Raw genomic sequence first — 17,435 nt, 5'->3', positions numbered from 1 at the left:
CACAATACACCAGGAGAGAGAGAGAAGAACCAGTAACAGCACCGCTTCCAGGGATAGGGCGGGTGACTGGGTTGGGACAGGGAGGAGGTCACTCTCCACCTGCGCCATTGCACCGTTTGAACTTTGCTGACAAAGCCACTGCCATCTCAAAAAGACTGTTTTTGGTTTGGTCTGATTTCGTTTTTTTTTTTTTTTTTTTTTTTTTTTTTTGAGACGGAGTCTCGCTCTGTCGCCCAGGCTGGAGTGCAGTGGCGCGATCTCGGCTCACTGCAAGCTCCGCCTCCCGGGTTCCCACCATTCTCCTGCCTCAGCCTCCTGAGTAGCTGGGACTACAGGCGCCCGCCACCTCGCCCGGCTAGTTTTTTGTATTTTTTAGTAGAGACGGGGTTTCACCGTGTTCGCCAGGATGGTCTCGATTTCCTGACCTCGTGATCCGCCCCTCTCGGCCTCCCAAAGTGCTGGGATTACAGGCTTGAGCCACCGCGCCCGGCCTGATTTTGTTTTTGAGACAGGGTTTTGCTCTGCTGCCCAGGCAGGAGTGCAGTAGCACGGTCATAGCTCATTGCAGCCTCTAATTCCTGGGCTCAAGCAATCCTCCTGCCTCACCCTCCCAAATAGCTGGGACCACAGGCATGCACCACCGTACCCAGCTTAAAAATAAAAAAAAAAATTGTTTGACAAGGAAAGTAAGGGCTTCCCGGGCACCGAACGCCCCTGGAAGGCTTCCTAGACTCCTGACATCCCTCAGTGAGATGTCAGCTCACAGCCAGAACAACCTGGAGCCCCACAGCCCCTGGACTTCACTGCAGTGTGGCTGTGTCCCTACCACCACCTGCCAGCTCCCTGGGGCCAGGGCCTGCATCGGCCGCTTCTCAACTCCAGTGCCTAGAATGGTGCCTGGCACACTTGGAACTCCACAAACAGGTGCTGGTAAACGAGCCTGGAGTGGCCCCGAAACATATTCCACATGCACGGGCCTCGCCCGTGGGGCCGGCTGAGCTGGGACCCAGGATGTCCACAGGCCCACAGCGCAGGCGGATGGAGGGCTGCGCTGGGGCCAGGACGTCACCCACCTTGGCCAGGCCCGCCCGGTGGGCTCCCTGCGACTCTATGTAGGCCACGTATTTGTTGAAGTCTTTAAATTCTTCCATGGTTGGGCGAAACGTCATGATTTTACAGCTGGGGTTCTGGGCGCCGTGGTCCTCAGACCCCATGGCTGCAGCTGTGCGGGAAGCACACCTGTGGAGGAAGACGAGAGAGGGTGAACCAGCGGTGCCGCCACGCCCGGCCTTTGGAGCCCGTCCTCCCTCAGAACGGAGCGTGCTAAAAATACCGCGGCCGCCAAGAGGACAAAGGCGGCCAGGCCCTCACGGCTGAGCGAGGGCAGGAGAGAAAACTACAAGCGGCCCCGTCACTCTGCCGAGCACAAAAGGCACGAGGGCTGCAGCTAACGAGAAGCAGAGGCGCCCCAGTTTCTAAGGCCGAGGCGACACCGGGAGCCAGTGCGCTCATTTTAAGCAGTGCCTCGGAGAGAAAGGCTTACGTGTCAGGGACGCCCCAGGTGTGTCAGCGTCCGCTGCACATCGGTCTCTCTGCCCTGAGCCAGATTCGCACGAGAGACTGCGGCAGGTACCTGCGGGTTGTGGAAGGTGTGGGAGGCCGCGGGCGAGGGTCACACGCTGAAGGGCTGGCGGCCCCACCCCTCGGAGCAGGCCTGTGGGTCACGGTGGGCTGGCTGCTGCTGCCAGTGGAACTCAGGCCCGGCAGGAACCCCAGCCCAGGAGAGCAGCGGGCCCACCCGGGACGGCTCATTTCCTGCCACCACAGCTGCCTAGAGTCACGCGGGCCATCAACCAGCCCACCAGCCCTGTACAGAACAGGGATCGCAGCCCACCAGCCCTGTACAGAACGGGGGTCGCAGCCCACCAGCCCTGTACAGAACGGGGGTCGCAGCCCACCAGCCCTGTACAGAACGGGGGTCGCAGCCCACCAGCCCTGTACAGAACGGGGGTCGCAGCTGAGTCTCCAGGCCAAGTGATCCACCGCCAGCACCCGCCTGGAAACAAACGCCAGAGTCAGACTGTCCTCTCCAAGGAGGCTGCGGGTGGGAGCAGCTCCCTCTGGCCCCAGGTGTTGCGGGGTGGGAACTGGTAGCCCACCAGGTAGCCCACCAGGAAGGGACTTCAATCATAGACTCTGCGGAAGGGTCCTCCTTGGCAGGTTAAAGTCTCCAAAGGCAGAAAGACGACAGAATTCCTCTAGGATTTGGAAATGAGGAACTTAGTCCACACAAACCCAAAAACTTAGAAAAAAATAACAAACTCCACCTCCCCACCCTGTGACCCCCAAAGTGACCTAGAGCATGAGGAAGCAAGGCAGGGAGTTGCCCAGGCAGTCGCGGGAGCAGGGCTCCCAGCCACCACGGCGCAGCCACCCGCTCCTGAAGGCGCCCCCACCGCGGGCACTAGAGGGCAGCATGCACCCAGAAATCCACTCAGGACGGCAGGGAGGCCCCAGCTAGGCTTGCACCGGCATCCAGAACCCTCCATCCAGGCAAAAGCAAAGCTGGGGGTGCCCCCTGGCCTCCCCCTACTGCCTTGGGTCCACCCCATACCCCACCTGCAGCACACACGGCTTATACCCAGCGCTGAGTCCCAGCCCTGACGTCACACCCCCGGCTGGGCTGTGGCTGAGACCCTCACTGGGTTTGACAAAACCCCACAGCTCCAAGCCCACGTGGGCTGAGGCCCTGCCCACCACCACTGTGCAGAGTCCTCATGGCTTCTCCCATGGGGCAGCTGCAAGGCCAGTGTCTGCACAGGAGGCCCCGAGTGCACCGTGGATGGCATGTGACCACACGCAGCCTAGGAATGCAGACAGTCACAGTGTCTATAAAGGCAAGGCGTCTGCCACAGTCACCAGAGTTGCCTGTGCCCAGAGACCAGCCTCTGACTGTGCGGGGCCTCCCAGGCCACTACACTGTCCCAGCAGGCCCCTCGCCCACAGCCAGGGCGCAGTACCTAATCCTCACCTGAGACCCCGCCAGCCCCACAGGCGCCCGGATGCCCCCCTACGCCGCACCTGACCTCCCGCTCTCACCTGGACGTGGCCATGCAGTATTCACCCAGGGCCTGCGCACTGTCCCCAAGGAGCCACCAGCTCAGAGGGAGCAGAGGCTACAGCTGGACCACCGTGGGACCCTCGATGCCGGCCTGAGCTGGGCCAGTGGCCACGAAGGGCCAGTAGCCAGTGGTTAGGGTGGTCCTCTGGGAGGACTGGGCGGCAGAACGCGGTCACCTCGGGCCTCCCACTGGTCCCCAGCCCTTAGAGGCCAGGCAAAAGGCCTGAGGCCATCCCTGGATCTGCCACCAACGGTGCCCAGACGCGGTGGTGGCCGCGGGGGTCCCCACGTCCAGGCGCGGTGGTGGCCGCGGGGGTCCCCACGTCCAGGCGCGGTGGTGGCCGCGGGGGTCCCCACGTCCAGGCGCGGTGGTGGCTGCAGGGGTCCCCACATCAGCACTTACTGGGTCCCTGGCCCTGCTCTGTGCATCACAGGTGGTGCCACGGCTGACCGAGCTGACTGAGGAGGGCACAGAGGCCCACGAGGGGTGGTTGTGGGCCTAGGCTACACGGAACACAGCTGGGCTGCATGCTATGCCAGGGCACTGCCATGACCGCGTGAGTCTCCCCCTGTGCTTTGGCAGCTGGTGGAGGCTCTGGGACCCATGTGCACCCAGCAGCCCTCGTCCCTGGCTGCCGCTCCGCAGGCCAGCGCACACATGGCCTCTTCCTGCCTCCCCGTAACCCACTGCAAGGGCCATCAGCTCCCAGGAAGCCCTCAAGCAAGAGTCCTGTGGGGGGCTGGCCCATCCCTCTCTGCAGGCTCTGATCGCCAGGTCATCTAAGTCCACCTGCCCCACAGGCCTGGCCACAGGGTGACCAGTATGGGGCCTGCCACAGTCTTGTGTCCCCCAGACCAGCTGGGCCCAGGAAGGACAGGGCCTGGGGCAGGGCTGGGCGGCCCAAGGGACGCCTCAAACTCGTGCTCTGTACAACAGGAAAGCGCTAGGCATGGTGGTGCACACCTGTGGTCCCAGCTGCACGGGAGGTAGAGGCAGGGGGGTCACTCTAGCCTGGGAGGTCGAGGCTTCAGTGAGCTGTGATTGCGCCACTGCACTCCGGTCTGGGTGACAGAGATCCTGTCTCAAAAAATAGACAAATAAATAATAAAACGGGGGGCTCCCTACACCTCGCGGGGTTGTGGGAGCCCATCTGGAAAGCGTGTGGCCACAGCTGCCAGCTGCACACTGCAATGTCGGATGATAAAAGCTCGTGGCAGGTTACGCATCAAAACCCACGTTGTGGAGACCCAGACAGTCCTTCCATCTGGAAGGTGGAGCCGTGACACCAGGAGCTGCTCTTGGCACAGGTGCTCAGGCATTTCACCCACCACGGCCCCCTAGGGGCAACCTGGTGCACTTCTTAAAAAACTTGTTTTTTGGCTGGGCGCAGTAGCTCAAGCCTGTAATCCCAGCACTTTGGGAGGCCGAGACAGGCAGATCACGAAGTCAGGAGATCAAGACCATCCTGGCTAACACGGTGAAATCCCGTCTCTACTAAAAAATACAAAAAACTAGCCAGGCGAAGTGGCAGGCGCCTGTAGTCCCAGCTACTCGGGAGGCTGAGGCAGGAGAATGGCGTAAACCCGGGAGACAGAGCTTGCAGTGAGCTGAGATCTGGCCACTGCACCCCAGCCTGGGCGACAGAGCAAGACTCCGTCTCAAAAAAAAAAAAAAAAAAAAAAAAATTGTTTTTTGAGACAGCATCTGGCTCTGACGCCCAGGCTAGAGTGCAGTGGCACAGTCACGGTTCACTGCAGCCTCGACTTCCTGGGCTCAAGTCATCCTCCCGCCTCAGCCTCCCAACTAGCTGGGACCACAGGTGTGTACCACCACACCTGGCTAATTTTTGTAGTTTTTGTAGAGACAGGGTCTTGCCAAGTTGCCCAGGCTGCTAATAAACACCTGGCCTGAAGTGATCCTCCCGCCTTGGCCTCCCAAAGTGTTGGCATTACAGGGATGAGCCATCACGCCCAGCCATTTGTGTCTTTTGAAATGACATTGCTTAGGAGGTAAATTATAAAGAGAAAAACTAAAATGGCCCACAATCTCCACACGCCATAACCTTGACGCACGTGCAATACAGCTAAACAGGTAAGAAGGAATTTACTGAAATGCCGCCCTGCGGCCGATCTTCCAGGTCACCAGGAATGTGGCAGACAGACGACGTGGGATGACTCGGGGGCGTCAGACACCCTGGAGGAGCCGGAGGAGCTGCCCGGCAACAGCGACACGCTCACAACAGTGACACACCAAGGAGTGGGGCTCTCAACTCACAGGCAAAGATGGGGCTCTCAACTCATAGGCAAAGACAACAGCCCAGGAAAAATGGGCCAAGGCTGGTGGGCGTGGTGGCTCATGCCTGTAATCCTAGCACTTTGGGAGGCCAAGGCAGGAAGATCACTTGAGGCCAGGAGTTTGACACCAGCATGAGCAACAGAGTGAGACTGTCTCCATAAAAATACAAAAATCAGCCAGGTGCAGTGGTCTGCACCTGTAATCCCAGCTACTTGGGAGGCTGAGGCAGAGGTTGCAGTGAGCCAAGATCGCACCACTGCACTCCAGCCTTCCAGCCTGGTCAACAGGAGCGAAACCCTTCTCAAAAACGAACAAAAAAACAGGCCACGGACTTGGGTAGACAGCTCTCCAAAGCAGATAAATGGCCAAGAAGCACATGAAAAGGTGCCCAGCAGCACTCAGCACCAGAGAAATGCAAATCAGAACCACAATGAGCCACTACCTCACACCCACCAGCATGCCAGAATCAGAACGACAGACGGCGACACTGTGGGTGGGGATGTGGAGAAATCGGGGACCTCGAACACAGGCTGGCGGGACGGTGACGTGGTGCGGCCGCTCTGCAAGATAGCATGGCGGTTGCTGGAAATGTCATACATAAATCACACTTGACCCAGCAATTCCTCTCCTGGGTATCTGCCCAAGAGAAATGAAAACATCTGTCCACACAGAAACTTGTACACCATGTCTGCAGCAGCACAACTCCCAACAGACACAGGTGGAAACGACCCAGGGGTCCACCAACGAAGAATGAACCAACACAACACGGCCCCTCCGTGCGGGGGAATATGACACAGCCATGAAAAGGAACGAGGCTCTGACACAGACGCCACATGGATGAACCCTGAGGACGTCATAGTGAGAGAAGCCAGACACAAAAGGCCGTGTGTTACACCCCAGGCTACGGGGCTTCTCTGTGGGGAGAGGCAAATGTTCTACACTGACTGTGGCCAGCGCGGTGGCTCACACCTGTCATCCCAGCACTGAGGGACTGAGGTGGGAGGGGTGCTCTAGTCCCGGAGTTCGAGACCAGCCTAGGCAACATAGGGAGACCCCATCTCTACCAAAAATTAAAATAAAAAATTAGCCAGGCATGGTGGTGCGCGCCTGCGTGCCTGCCAGCTACTCAAAAGGCTGAGGCAGGAGGATCGCTTGAGGCCAGGATTGCGAGGCTGCCGTGAGCTATGATTGCACCACTGCAGTCCAGCCTCTGGGCAGCAGAGCAAGACCCTGTCTCTAAAAAGTAAATGAACAAAAATAAAATCAAACTGTGATGATAGTTGCACAAGTGTTTGAATATATTGAAAACCGTGGAGCTGGACACTTTAAATGGGTTGGACAAATGAGTGTGCAAATTACATCCAATAAAGCTCTTAGCAAGACAATCATAAAGAAGGCCAGCGCGGTGGCTCACGCCTCGCACTTTGCGAGGCCAAGGTGGGCGGATTGCCTGAGGTCAGGAGTTCGTGACCAGCCTGGCCAGCGTTGTGAACCCCATCTCTACTAAAAAATATGAAAATTAGCCGGGCACGGTGGTGGATGACTGTAATCCCAGCTGCCGGGGAGGCTGAGGCAAGATAATTGCTTGAACCCGGGAGGCAGAGGTTGCAGTGAATCAAGATTGCGCCACTGTACTCCAGCCTGGGTGACGAGACACTCTGTCTCAAAAAAAAAAAAAAATTGAAAAGAGAGAGAAACAAGCAAGGGAGGAAGGATGGAAAGAAGAAAGAATAATGTCCTCCTGAACTCGCAAAAGAAGAGAGGAAACTGGCACTCTTCTCAGCTAAGAGAGGCCAAGGAGACATCCCCAGCCACGCAAAGCAAACGGCAGCTTCATCCCAGACCTTTTGGCTTGGGGACAGGCGGGGAGGTGCGGGAAACAGCCAGGTGCGAGCCGACACTATGGAGTGGTGGTGGGTTTCACGCTCATGGGAGACACATTCCTCTTGTGGTTTGGGGTGAGCGCCACAATGCCTGCCGTGCATGTTTAGCAGCCCTGGCACAAACACACACACGCAGAAACAGATGCAGGGCAACCATGCCGGCCTCCGCCTCTGCCGGCCTCTGCCTGGTGGCACCCCCGCACCTGCCGCCACTCACAGTGCTGCTGCCAGGCCCACCCTTCCTTGGAGACCCCTTTCTCCGTCTCCTGCTCACGGGGCTCTGGGCCTTGGGGTGCTGTGAAGGCCTCAGCTGGGCCAAAGGAGGCCTCGGCTGCCCCGTGGTGTGACCTGGCTGGAGCCGGGCCGGCACAGTTCCAAACAACTGGGACCCTCGGGCCCTGCTCCCGCCACCCTGTCCCATCCTTCTAGAAGATTCTAGACCATAGTTAATGCTGCAGAAAGGGGGCGGCAGTCAGCTCCTATAGGGACACTAGGGCAGGGGTACGGAGGGATTTTATTCTCAACTATTGTTTGAATTTCTCTCGGCACCATGCTAGCAAGTTTTTACAAAAGCAGTAAAGCTCATGATACAAACTCAATTTCAAAACCACAAAACTCCCTTGTGCCCACTCTGTGCTGCCCCCAGCCTGCCCCACCGTGACCTGACCCATGGGCAGCTCCGAGCCAACTTGCTAGCCCCGGGAACCCAGGTCCCCAGAATCCTCCTCCGCTGAGCAAATGTGCAGGCCCCACCACGTGCCAGGCAGAGTTTCCGTTCTGGGACGAAACGGGGCCTGATCTGGAGACTGACTAATCAATGACGTCACCAAGGGGTGAGCAAGAGCTTCAAAGACAAATGAAGGCCAGACCTGGCAGCGCACACCTGTGGTCCCAGTGCTCTGGGAGGCTGAAGCAGGACGATCGACTGAGCCCAGGAGTTTGAGGCTGCAGTGAGCTGTGATCACATCACTGCACTCCAGCCTGGGCGACAGAGCCAGATCATCTCAAAAAAAGCATAAGGTCGGGCATGCTGGCTCACGCCTGTAATCCCAGCACTTTGGGAGGCCAAAGTGGGCAGATCACTTGAGGTCACGAGTTCAAGACCAGCCTGGCCAACGTGGTGAAACTCCGTCTCTACTAAAAATACAAACATTAGCTGGGCATGGTGGCGGGCGCCTGTAATCCCAGCTACTCGGGAGGCTGAGGCAGGACAACTGCTTGAACCCAGGAGGTGGAGGTTGCATTGAGATCGTGCCATTGCACTCCAGTCTGGGCGACAAGAGTGAAACTCTGTCTCAAAAACAAAAAAATAAGTAAAATAAAATAAATAAATAAATTTTAAAAACAGAAAAAGACAAACGAAGTTGGTTTGGGACCAGAGAGGTCTGGGCGGCAGCAGGGCTGCGTCTGGACGTGAGGGTCAAACACGCAGCAGTGCAAGTTCTGGGGGGTCCAGGGCAGGAGGAAAGTCCAGGTAGAGGGAAGGACCCCGCAATGCCAGGGAAGAGCTAAGGCCCGACTGGCCGGAGGGCAGGGAACGCAGAGGAGGCGGCGGGGTCAAGGCTAGACCAGGGTGGGCCCTGGGGGCTGGGCTGGAAGGAGCCTGCCCTTCCTGTGGGGTTGGAGGGGAAGCCGACGGGTGGTTCAGAGCAAGAAGACACGATCCAACTGAAATTTCTAGAAAGCTCTCTCTGGCTGTGGGAAGTGGATGGCAGGCACGGCTGCCTTCCAGGGCATGCAACCCCCACTGGTACCCCAGGCCCCGCTCAGTTAAATACACAGTTTAAGGCCCAGCTGACCCCATCTGAAGATTCTTCACCGTTTTAGCACGGGAACCCTGTGGGTTCATTTCACATTGGGTCCGCAGATTCTACAGCTGCTCCTGGCTGGGGGACTGGAGAGGAAGCTGGGAGACCAGGGCAAACTCCTGGGCTTAGTGATCATCTCACCTCAGCCTCCCAAAGTGCTGGGATTATAAGACATGAGCCACTACGCCCCGCCCCTGGGTTTCTTGTTTATTCGGGGTTCAAGACAGGCTTGGGTACCCTGGCCCCCAGTTTACCGTGAAAGTCGTTTAACCCAACCCAGCTCTCAAAATCGCTAACAAAAAAAGGGTCCCTTTCTCCCCTCTACTCATTTTGAGGCCCAAGAGCAGCCTTTTGAGTAAACTACACACCACTGAATAACATGCTTCAAATGGGTGACTTGTATGGTTCACAAATTGTATCACAATGAAGCCTTTTTGTTTTTGGTTTTTGAGACGGAATCTCGATCTTGTCACCCAGGCTGGATTGCAGTGGCACAATCTCGGCTCACTGCAACCTCCATCTCCCGGGTTCAAGCAATTCTCCTGCCTGAGCCTCCTGAGTAGCTGGGATTACAGGCACCCACCACCACATCCGGCTAATTTTTGTATTTTTAGTAGAAATGGGGTTTCATCATGTTGGTCAGGCTGGGCTCGAACTCCTGACCTCATGATCCGCCCACCTTGGCCTCCCAGAGTGCTGGGATTACAGGTGTGAGCCACTGCGCCTGGCCTTAAAGCCTTTTTTTAAGGCAGCTGTTTGTTCCAGGGACCCTGCACACCGTGGGCCAGGCCTGGCTCCTCAGCCCTACTGCTGTGACCATGACGTGGGACCAGCATCTGTATCTTATGGGCAGCCCCACTCCGGCTGTCCTGGACAGCTCCTCCGCAACCTGAGAGAGGAACAAGTGAGAGGGGACCCTTCCGGCTGGGCTGAGCAGGGCGGCACGCTCCAGCCTCGGCTGCTCTCCTGATCGCTGACACATCCGGCCCAAGGACACCCTCCTGGGCTGCTGCCCTCACTCTGCAGTCTTCAGATGCAGGGGCTTGGCAGGGGGCTTCAGGTGGGCACAATCTGGCCAACCCCATCAGGCCTCCACCCCACCTGCACCGGCACTGCTGGGGCCAAGCGGGCATCCTGTCCACATGTCCCCAGGCCCCACAACTGCCCATGTCCCCAGGATCTGAGGACTCTCCTTGACCCAGAGTCCAGTCTGGGATGGAAGAACTTGAAGGTGGGGCAGGATGCAGGTGTGGGGGTTCAAGGGCCACCCAAGAAACAGCCAGGTGATGGCTCTCAGCAGCCACACACAGAAACTGATGACGAAGAATCAGTTTAAAAATGAGAAGGCCGGGGGCGGGGGCTCACGCCTGTGACCCCAGCACTGTGGGAGGCGAAGGTGGGGGATCGCTTGCTGCCAGGAGTTCAGGACCAGCCTGGGCAACATGCGAGACCCCATCGCTACAAAAAATTTAAAAACCAGCCAGGCGTGGTGGTGCACACCTACAGTTCCAGCTACTCGGAGGCTGAGGCAGGAGGATTCCTTGAGCCCAGTAGATCAAGGCTGCAGTGATCCCTGATCGCACCACTGTACTCCAGCCTGGGACAGAATGAGACCCTGTCTCCAAAAAACACCCCACAAATTCAAAAAGACAGTGCATTGTTTTTGAAGTGTCAGGCCCTCCTCTGTGGGTAGGAAGTGTGGGGGCTCCCTCGGGCCCTCATTCTCTTGCTCCCACTGGTCCCTGTCCCAGGAGGGCTGGGCAATAGGCAAAGCCCTACGCTGCCCCAGTGAGTCCCAGCTGGTCCCTGTCCCGGGAGGGCTGGCCGTCAGGTGAAGCCCCTTGCCGCCCCAGTGAGACCCAGCTGGCCTCTGGCCCCTGTGCTGCCATCTCACTGGGTTCCTGCTGCCAAAGCACGGTTCCCAGCAGGGACCAAGGACAGAGGAGCCCCGAGTCAGATGGCCCAGGAGGAACCCGCGATGCAGCCAGGCTCCCAAGTGAAACCTGGCCACAGAGGCAGCACGAGAACGCCCCTCGGCCCAAGCTCCAGGCATGAGGCCTGGCACCTCATCACCACGTCCCACGAGCAGCTCCAAATGCCTCCCCTGGCAAGACCGGGATTCGCTTGTCTCTGGTCTAATGTACATAAAGGGCCCTCAGGCAGGAAAGAGAAAATCTTGGCACCAGAACGTTCTCTGCTTCGTCCTACTCCAGAGAGCACCAGTGCGTGCCAGGCTCCCTCAGTTCAAGGCCCTTCCTCCACCTCCACAGGCATGGCACAGCCTCTTCCAGCCTCTGACTCTCACCCTCCTGCCTCCTCTCATGAGGACATGGTGAGGACACTGGGCTCCCCGGATCATTCAGGGTCATCTCCCAGCTCAGGGTCCTTCACTCAGTGCCACCCGCAAAAAGTCCCTTTTGTCATTTAAAGTAATTATTCATGGGTTCCAGGGATTAAGATGTGGACATCTATGGGGACCATTATTCAGTCCGCCACAACTGCCATGTGGAAAATGTACTACACAAAGAAATAAGCATAGCTTGTACCCATAAAAACTACGAATTAAAACTTTAAAAAAAACCCACCAACCCCCACGTCCCTCCAAGCCCTCCCACCTGGAGACCACTCCTGCCCAGCACACCTCTGCCTGCGCTCACTCAGACAGGAGCACAGTTTCCAGAAAATCAGACACTGGAGCGAGCTCTCCTAACCCGGTTCCCCCACAACACCGACAGACAGAGGCAGCTCCAGGAAATGGAGCAGGAACAGTTGCGCGTGGTCACAGAGCTACTCCCGGGACCGTCTGTGGGGGTGGCCAGCGGCCTGAGTGAGGCAGGTAGAAGCGGGCTCCAGTTGCTGGCACCCCCAACATCCTCAGCTGCCTCCTCCTGAGGCCTGGGCTCTGACAGGCGGGATTTCCAGGTCATGAGGTTTGCAGCTCATTACTTCTTCAGACACTCAGGCCTAAGCGTGGTGAGACAAGCAGACGAACCAGCCTCAAGACGAAGCCACGAGATGTGAGCCACGCCTGAGCACAGTGGCCCTCAGGCGGAGGTCCTGTGCTCTGTGCCCTGCGTACCCAGGAGAGGTGGTGTGAGGAAGAACAGGCTCAAGACCCAGAGCTCCCAGGGCCAGGCCTGGCCCTACCACTAATCCCCAGGAGACAAGGGACCAGGGCCACACTTTCAGAGGGAACATAGGACTACCAGCACATGGTCATGGGGCCCGCCTATGCTGAATGAATGAGCCAAACAAAACCCTCACAAGGAACGTGGCCCAAGTCACCACCTCCGGGCGACTCGACTCTGCCCATAAAACCAGTGGTTTGACCCAAGCTCAACGCTCCGTCCTTCTACCCAAGGACCGCCAAACTGCAGAGGAGAAAACAAATGGACAATCACACATCGCCCCTGCTTGGGGGCCTATGGAAAGCAGACAGAGGCAAATGAAAAATGCGTGCCAAGTCTCTTAAATTAAAAATCTGGCCAGGTGCAGTGGCTCACGCCTGTAATCCCAGCACCTTGGGAGGCCGAGGCAGGCGGATCACAAGGTCAAGAGAACAAGACCATCCTGGCCAACACTGTGAAACTCCATCTCTACTAAAAAAATACAAAAATTAGTTGGGCATGGTGGTGTGCTCCTGTAATCCCAGCTATTCGGGAGGCTGAGGCAGGAGAATCACTTGAACACAGGAGGTTGCAGTGAGCCGAGATCACACCACTGCACTCCAGTCTGGCAACAGAGCGAGACTGTCTTAAAAACAAAAAACAAACAAAAAAAGAAACCTGTGCCAGGCCTGCACTCTACCCTTTCCCTTCAGTGTTTTTTTTTATTTGATTTTATCTTTTGAAACAGAGTCTTGCTGTATCGCCCAGGCTGGAGTGCAGTGGCACAATCACAGCTCACTGCAGCCTGGAACTCCTGGGCTCAAGCCATCCTCCTGCCCCACAGGTGCATGCCACCACACCCACGTAAGTTTTGTATTTGTTTTGTAAATTCAAGACCAGGCTGGTCTTGAACTTCTGGGCTCAAGCAATCAAGGCCTCCTGCCTTGGCCTCCCAAAATGCTGGGGTTCCAGGCAGAAGCTGCCATGCCCAGCCTAGCATTTGTTTTAATTAAAAGAAAAAACAAAAGATGCCCTCCTGGTCATGACACTCCCCAAAATGGCGCATGATGTCAGAGTGGCCCCACCCCAAGGGTGGGGGACACAGGGACACCCGAGGCCGCAGCCAGGGGTGTTTTCTTTCTTTTTTTTTGAGACAGTTTCACTCTTTCGCCCAGGTGGAGTAACATGGCGCGATCTCGGCTCACTGCAACCTTCGCCTCCAGGTTCAAGCAATTCTCCTGCCTCAGCCTCCTGAGTAGCTGGAATTACAGGCATGCACCACCACGTCTGGCTAGTTTTTGTATTTTTAGTAGAGACGAGGTTTCACCATGTTGGCCAGGCTGGTCTTGAACTCCTGACCTCAGGTGATCCGCCTGCCTCAGCCTCCCAAAGTGCTGAGATTACAGGCGTGAGACACCGCGCCCGGCCAGACAGGGGTGTTTTGTATCAGCCCCCACCCAACACCTATCTGTGCGCAAAGACAGAAAGCGAGGTGTTCAAGGTGTGCTTTTTTACAGGGCAGGAAAAGTTACAAGGCCTGAAAAAGATAACCTAGCATTCTATTTAGGAGGAAAAAGCCACTATGATTCAATACTCGAATAAGCTAACAGCAGAGGCACGGGAAGCAGGCAGGAGGACAGGCCGACTCGCAGCTGCCATGGGACCCCCTTCCCCTGCCACCCGCAGCCCAGCTCCCCCCGTGCACCAAGCGACGGCTCCAGGGTGGGAATGGAGAAAGCGGGCAACTATTCCGAGAGACGTTTCCAAAACCAGAGGCAGCGCTCAGGCACAGCTCATAGGAATGTTGAAGGGTGCGGCCGCCGTGGAGACGGGCAGGCGATTCCTGAGGTTAAACAGAACGTACCCTAGGACCCGCGATTCCACACCCAGGTGTCGACCCAAGGGAAATGGAAATGCATATCCACACCACACCTGCAAACCAACGTCCACAGCAGCACGACTCCCAACAGCTAGAGAGGAGGCCACATGAACGCCCATCGGCAGGGGAGCAGCTCACACGGCGCGCCACACACAGCAGAACGCGACTCAGCCACGAAAATGAGTGAGGCTCTGGCGCAGACCATGGCGTGGACGAGCTGAGGTTCGTCTCTGAGGATGTCGCACTCAGCGAGAGACTCCAGGCACAAAAGGCCACACAGTGCGTGATCCCATTTCTAAGAGATGTCCAGGACAGTGCAGGCCAGTCCACAGAGGCAGGAAGGGGATGGCTGGTTTAGGGGTGTAGGGGCGGGATGGGGAGCCACTGCTGAGGGGGGACAGAGCTTCCTCGGGGACAGTGAGATGCTCCGAAATTAGTGGTGATGCTGCCCAGCCCTGCAAGGGCACCCACATTTCCAAACTGTATCCTTTAAAGAGTGAATATGATGCGTGTTAATTTCATCTCAGTAAAGCCGCCTATCTGGGGACCTGGCAAACCACAGCAACCCCACACGGTTTGCCCTGAGCTCCTCTTCTCCTTCAGCTCCAGGCCTCCGGAAGCAGGAGCCCGGCTCCCTCACTCCTGTCTCCCGTGCTCTCCCCGAATATTTTCTAGCACCTCCTCGTTGCTGCACTCAGCACCTTCAGATATCAAGTGGGTTTATCAAAGGCTATATGGTGAACTAAGGCAGGATGAGGTGACTCACACCTGTGACTCCAGCACGTTGGGAGGCCGAAGTAGGAGGATCACTTGAGGCCAGGAATTTGAGACCAGCCTGGGCAACGTAGTCTCTACAAAAATAAAAAAAATTAGCCAGGTGTGGTGTGCATGCCTGTAGTCCCAGCTACTCAAGAGGCTCAGGCGGGAGGATCCCTTGAGCCCAAGAGGTGGAGGCTGCAGTGAGCTATGATCACACCACTGCACTCCAGCCTGGGTGACACAGCGAGACCCTGTCTCAAAAAAACAAAGCTAACTGACAGAGCACATTGCTTACTTGGTTTGTGCTATGTTAATCTTGGTACAAAGAAGACAGTTGAGTATTAGTAAATTGACCATCTTGTAACAAAGCATAAACTTGAAGGGTAAAAGCACGATTTTAGGAGGCACAGACAGAGCTGCCAATTTCCAAACCAAGTCACTAAGAGACTCGTCCATCCTGCCCCAGCCAGCAGTAAGTTAACCGGGACAAGAGGAGGCGCATGGTTTTCTGCACAGGCCCAGATAGGAAATGTCTTCAGACGCGCAGCTCACGCCCTCTCTTCCAGCTATTCACTTCTCCCAAGTGGAACTGCTCCCCACTTCTCTTCTGTGAGGAGAGGGCAGCCAGAGACAATGCACAGACAAATGGACACAGCCACGTGCCAATAAAACTTTATTTATAAAAACGGGGGCCCAGATTGGGTCCAGGGGCCATAGTTTGCCAACCAGGTGCCCAGAGCTTCTTCCTTTACACTTTATGCCTTCCCAAGGGAGGCTAGGCTCTACCACCCTCCTCAAGGTCCTAATCGTGGCAGAACAGAAAAGGCACCCACAAATGACTCAAGGGCCCCAGTTCAAGTCCATACTCGCTCTCGTTAGCCACAAGGGGCCCTGGACAGGCACCTTCTTCCCTCTGCACAGGGAAGTGGCACAGAATCCAAGGGCAACGCCATACCAGGCCGCCCTTCCCCAGTGCTCTGCCAGCCACCGCTGCCACTGCCATCTCCGTCCTGACAGGAGGACACAGCACTGCTCATCCCACACTTGACACTCTCCGCTGGGTCACCCGGGCCCTATGGATATGGCCAGAAGCGATGAGGCCATTCTCTCTTCTCCTGAGTGGTCCCCCTGGGCTGCCAGCAGAGGCACCTCTTTAAGCCCACTGTCCTTGGCTTGTAAGAAAGGCACAAGAAAAGGAACTAAACCCGGGGCAGCCAGGCCATGGAACTATCTCAGAGGCATTTAGAAAGGAGTGTCCCAGAGCAAGACTCCGTCTCAAAAAAAAAAAAAAAAAAAAAAGGAGTCTCCCATTTTTAGAAACCCCTGCTCTAACTGCTCCCCACTTCTGACAGTGTGTGGGGGAACGCCCCACGAGCCCAGGTGTCCCCAGGGCCGATGCAGACAGGGTAGTGGGTCCTAGGGAAACCCCAGTATCACTCGAAAGGCAGGAGGAGCTGCAGCTTTTGCAGTTTCTAGAAGTGAGGGTCGGGTGGTTCGATGCCAAAGGGCGAGATGCAAGCCCAGAGCAGACAGGCTTCATGCAGAAACTTCCAGAAGAACCTCCCTACCGCAGGCTCCCGTCTAAGCACAGCTCATGCCTGGACGTCCCAGGAATTCAGAGCCTGGCAGGCCACCCAGGGAAGAGGCCATAGCCTTCCGGGCCCTGGTCCTGTGGTGCCACCTGGGGGCCGGGCCCGTGTTACTTACTTCTGGATGGCGAGGTTCCTGGGTGGAGATGCTCCAAAAATTGGCTAGGATTTGTCAGGTGCCTCCAGCAATGGTGATGGTTCCTAAAACATGCAAATAAAAGCATGATTAACTAAACTGATTGCACGCTCAAGTTTTAATTCTAAATTCGACTCCCACCAGCTGCACACAGCCCAAGGACGCTTGCCTTTATTCAGATTTTCCACATTCTTGTCAATTTTTAACAACACAAAAATCCGTAACTATAAGCACTTTACCCAGTCAAGTTTTCCAGTGAGGGTCCATTTTAACCTCAGCTCCTAAAAACCAGGGGCCGAGGCAGCAAGAGTATCCGTGAACAGTCAAATGAAACCAAAGAAGCTTCTGGAAGCCTTAAGATGCAGACAACTACTGAGAGATTTTCAAGTTTTGCTTCCTACAAGGGGAAAAGTGCAGAAAATGCACCCAGTTTTTTCCCCACCCCCCAACACCAAGAGGCAGAGCACAGGGAGAGAGGGAGGCAGGGGCTGCGACCTCACAAGGGCCAAGGCACAGCCCAGGCGTCAAACTTAGTCCTGGACACAGACGCTCAGACACTTGTAGGATGAATGCAGAACGGAACTCCAAACTTTGGATGTGACACCAAGACTTTTATTTTTTTTTTTTAAGAGACAGGGGCTCACTATCGTGTCCAGGCTGGTCTCGAGCTCCTGGCCTCAAATGATTCTCCTGCCTTGGGTTCCCAAAGTACTGGGGTTACAGGCATAAGCCACCACTCCGGCCAATATCAAGACTTTCATGGCGGGGCGCGGTGGCTGACATCTGTAATCCCAGCACTTTGGGAGGCCAAGGCAGGCAGATTAGCTGAGGTCAGGAGTTCAAGACCAGCCTGGTCA

General features: G+C 56.5%; 1 protein-coding gene across 39 annotated transcripts in view; it reads right to left on the bottom strand.

Annotated features, from left to right (window-relative positions):
• The window catches only part of KDM4B (lysine demethylase 4B), a 183,979-nt gene that overhangs the window by 118,188 nt on the left and 48,356 nt on the right, over positions 1-17,435 (bottom strand). For 26 of the 39 annotated variants that reach the window (XR_013408561.1, XR_013408548.1, XR_013408553.1 and 23 more), the window contains 2 exon segments: positions 16,561-16,643; positions 1,074-1,239 (listed from right to left, as the gene is read on the bottom strand). Coding sequence is in view for 14 of the 39 variants with exons in the window: in XM_077975990.1 (XP_077832116.1) it covers positions 1,074-1,214 (141 nt within the window). In the remaining 25 variants the exon portion in view is untranslated. 39 annotated transcript variants of the gene reach the window in all.

The sequence above is a fragment of the Macaca mulatta genome, chromosome 19 (assembly GCF_049350105.2).
Source record: "Macaca mulatta isolate MMU2019108-1 chromosome 19, T2T-MMU8v2.0, whole genome shotgun sequence".
NCBI classification, from domain to species: domain Eukaryota; kingdom Metazoa; phylum Chordata; class Mammalia; order Primates; family Cercopithecidae; genus Macaca; species Macaca mulatta.
The sequence above is the reverse complement of the archived record's forward strand: the minus strand, read 5'-3'. Positions and strand labels throughout refer to the sequence as shown.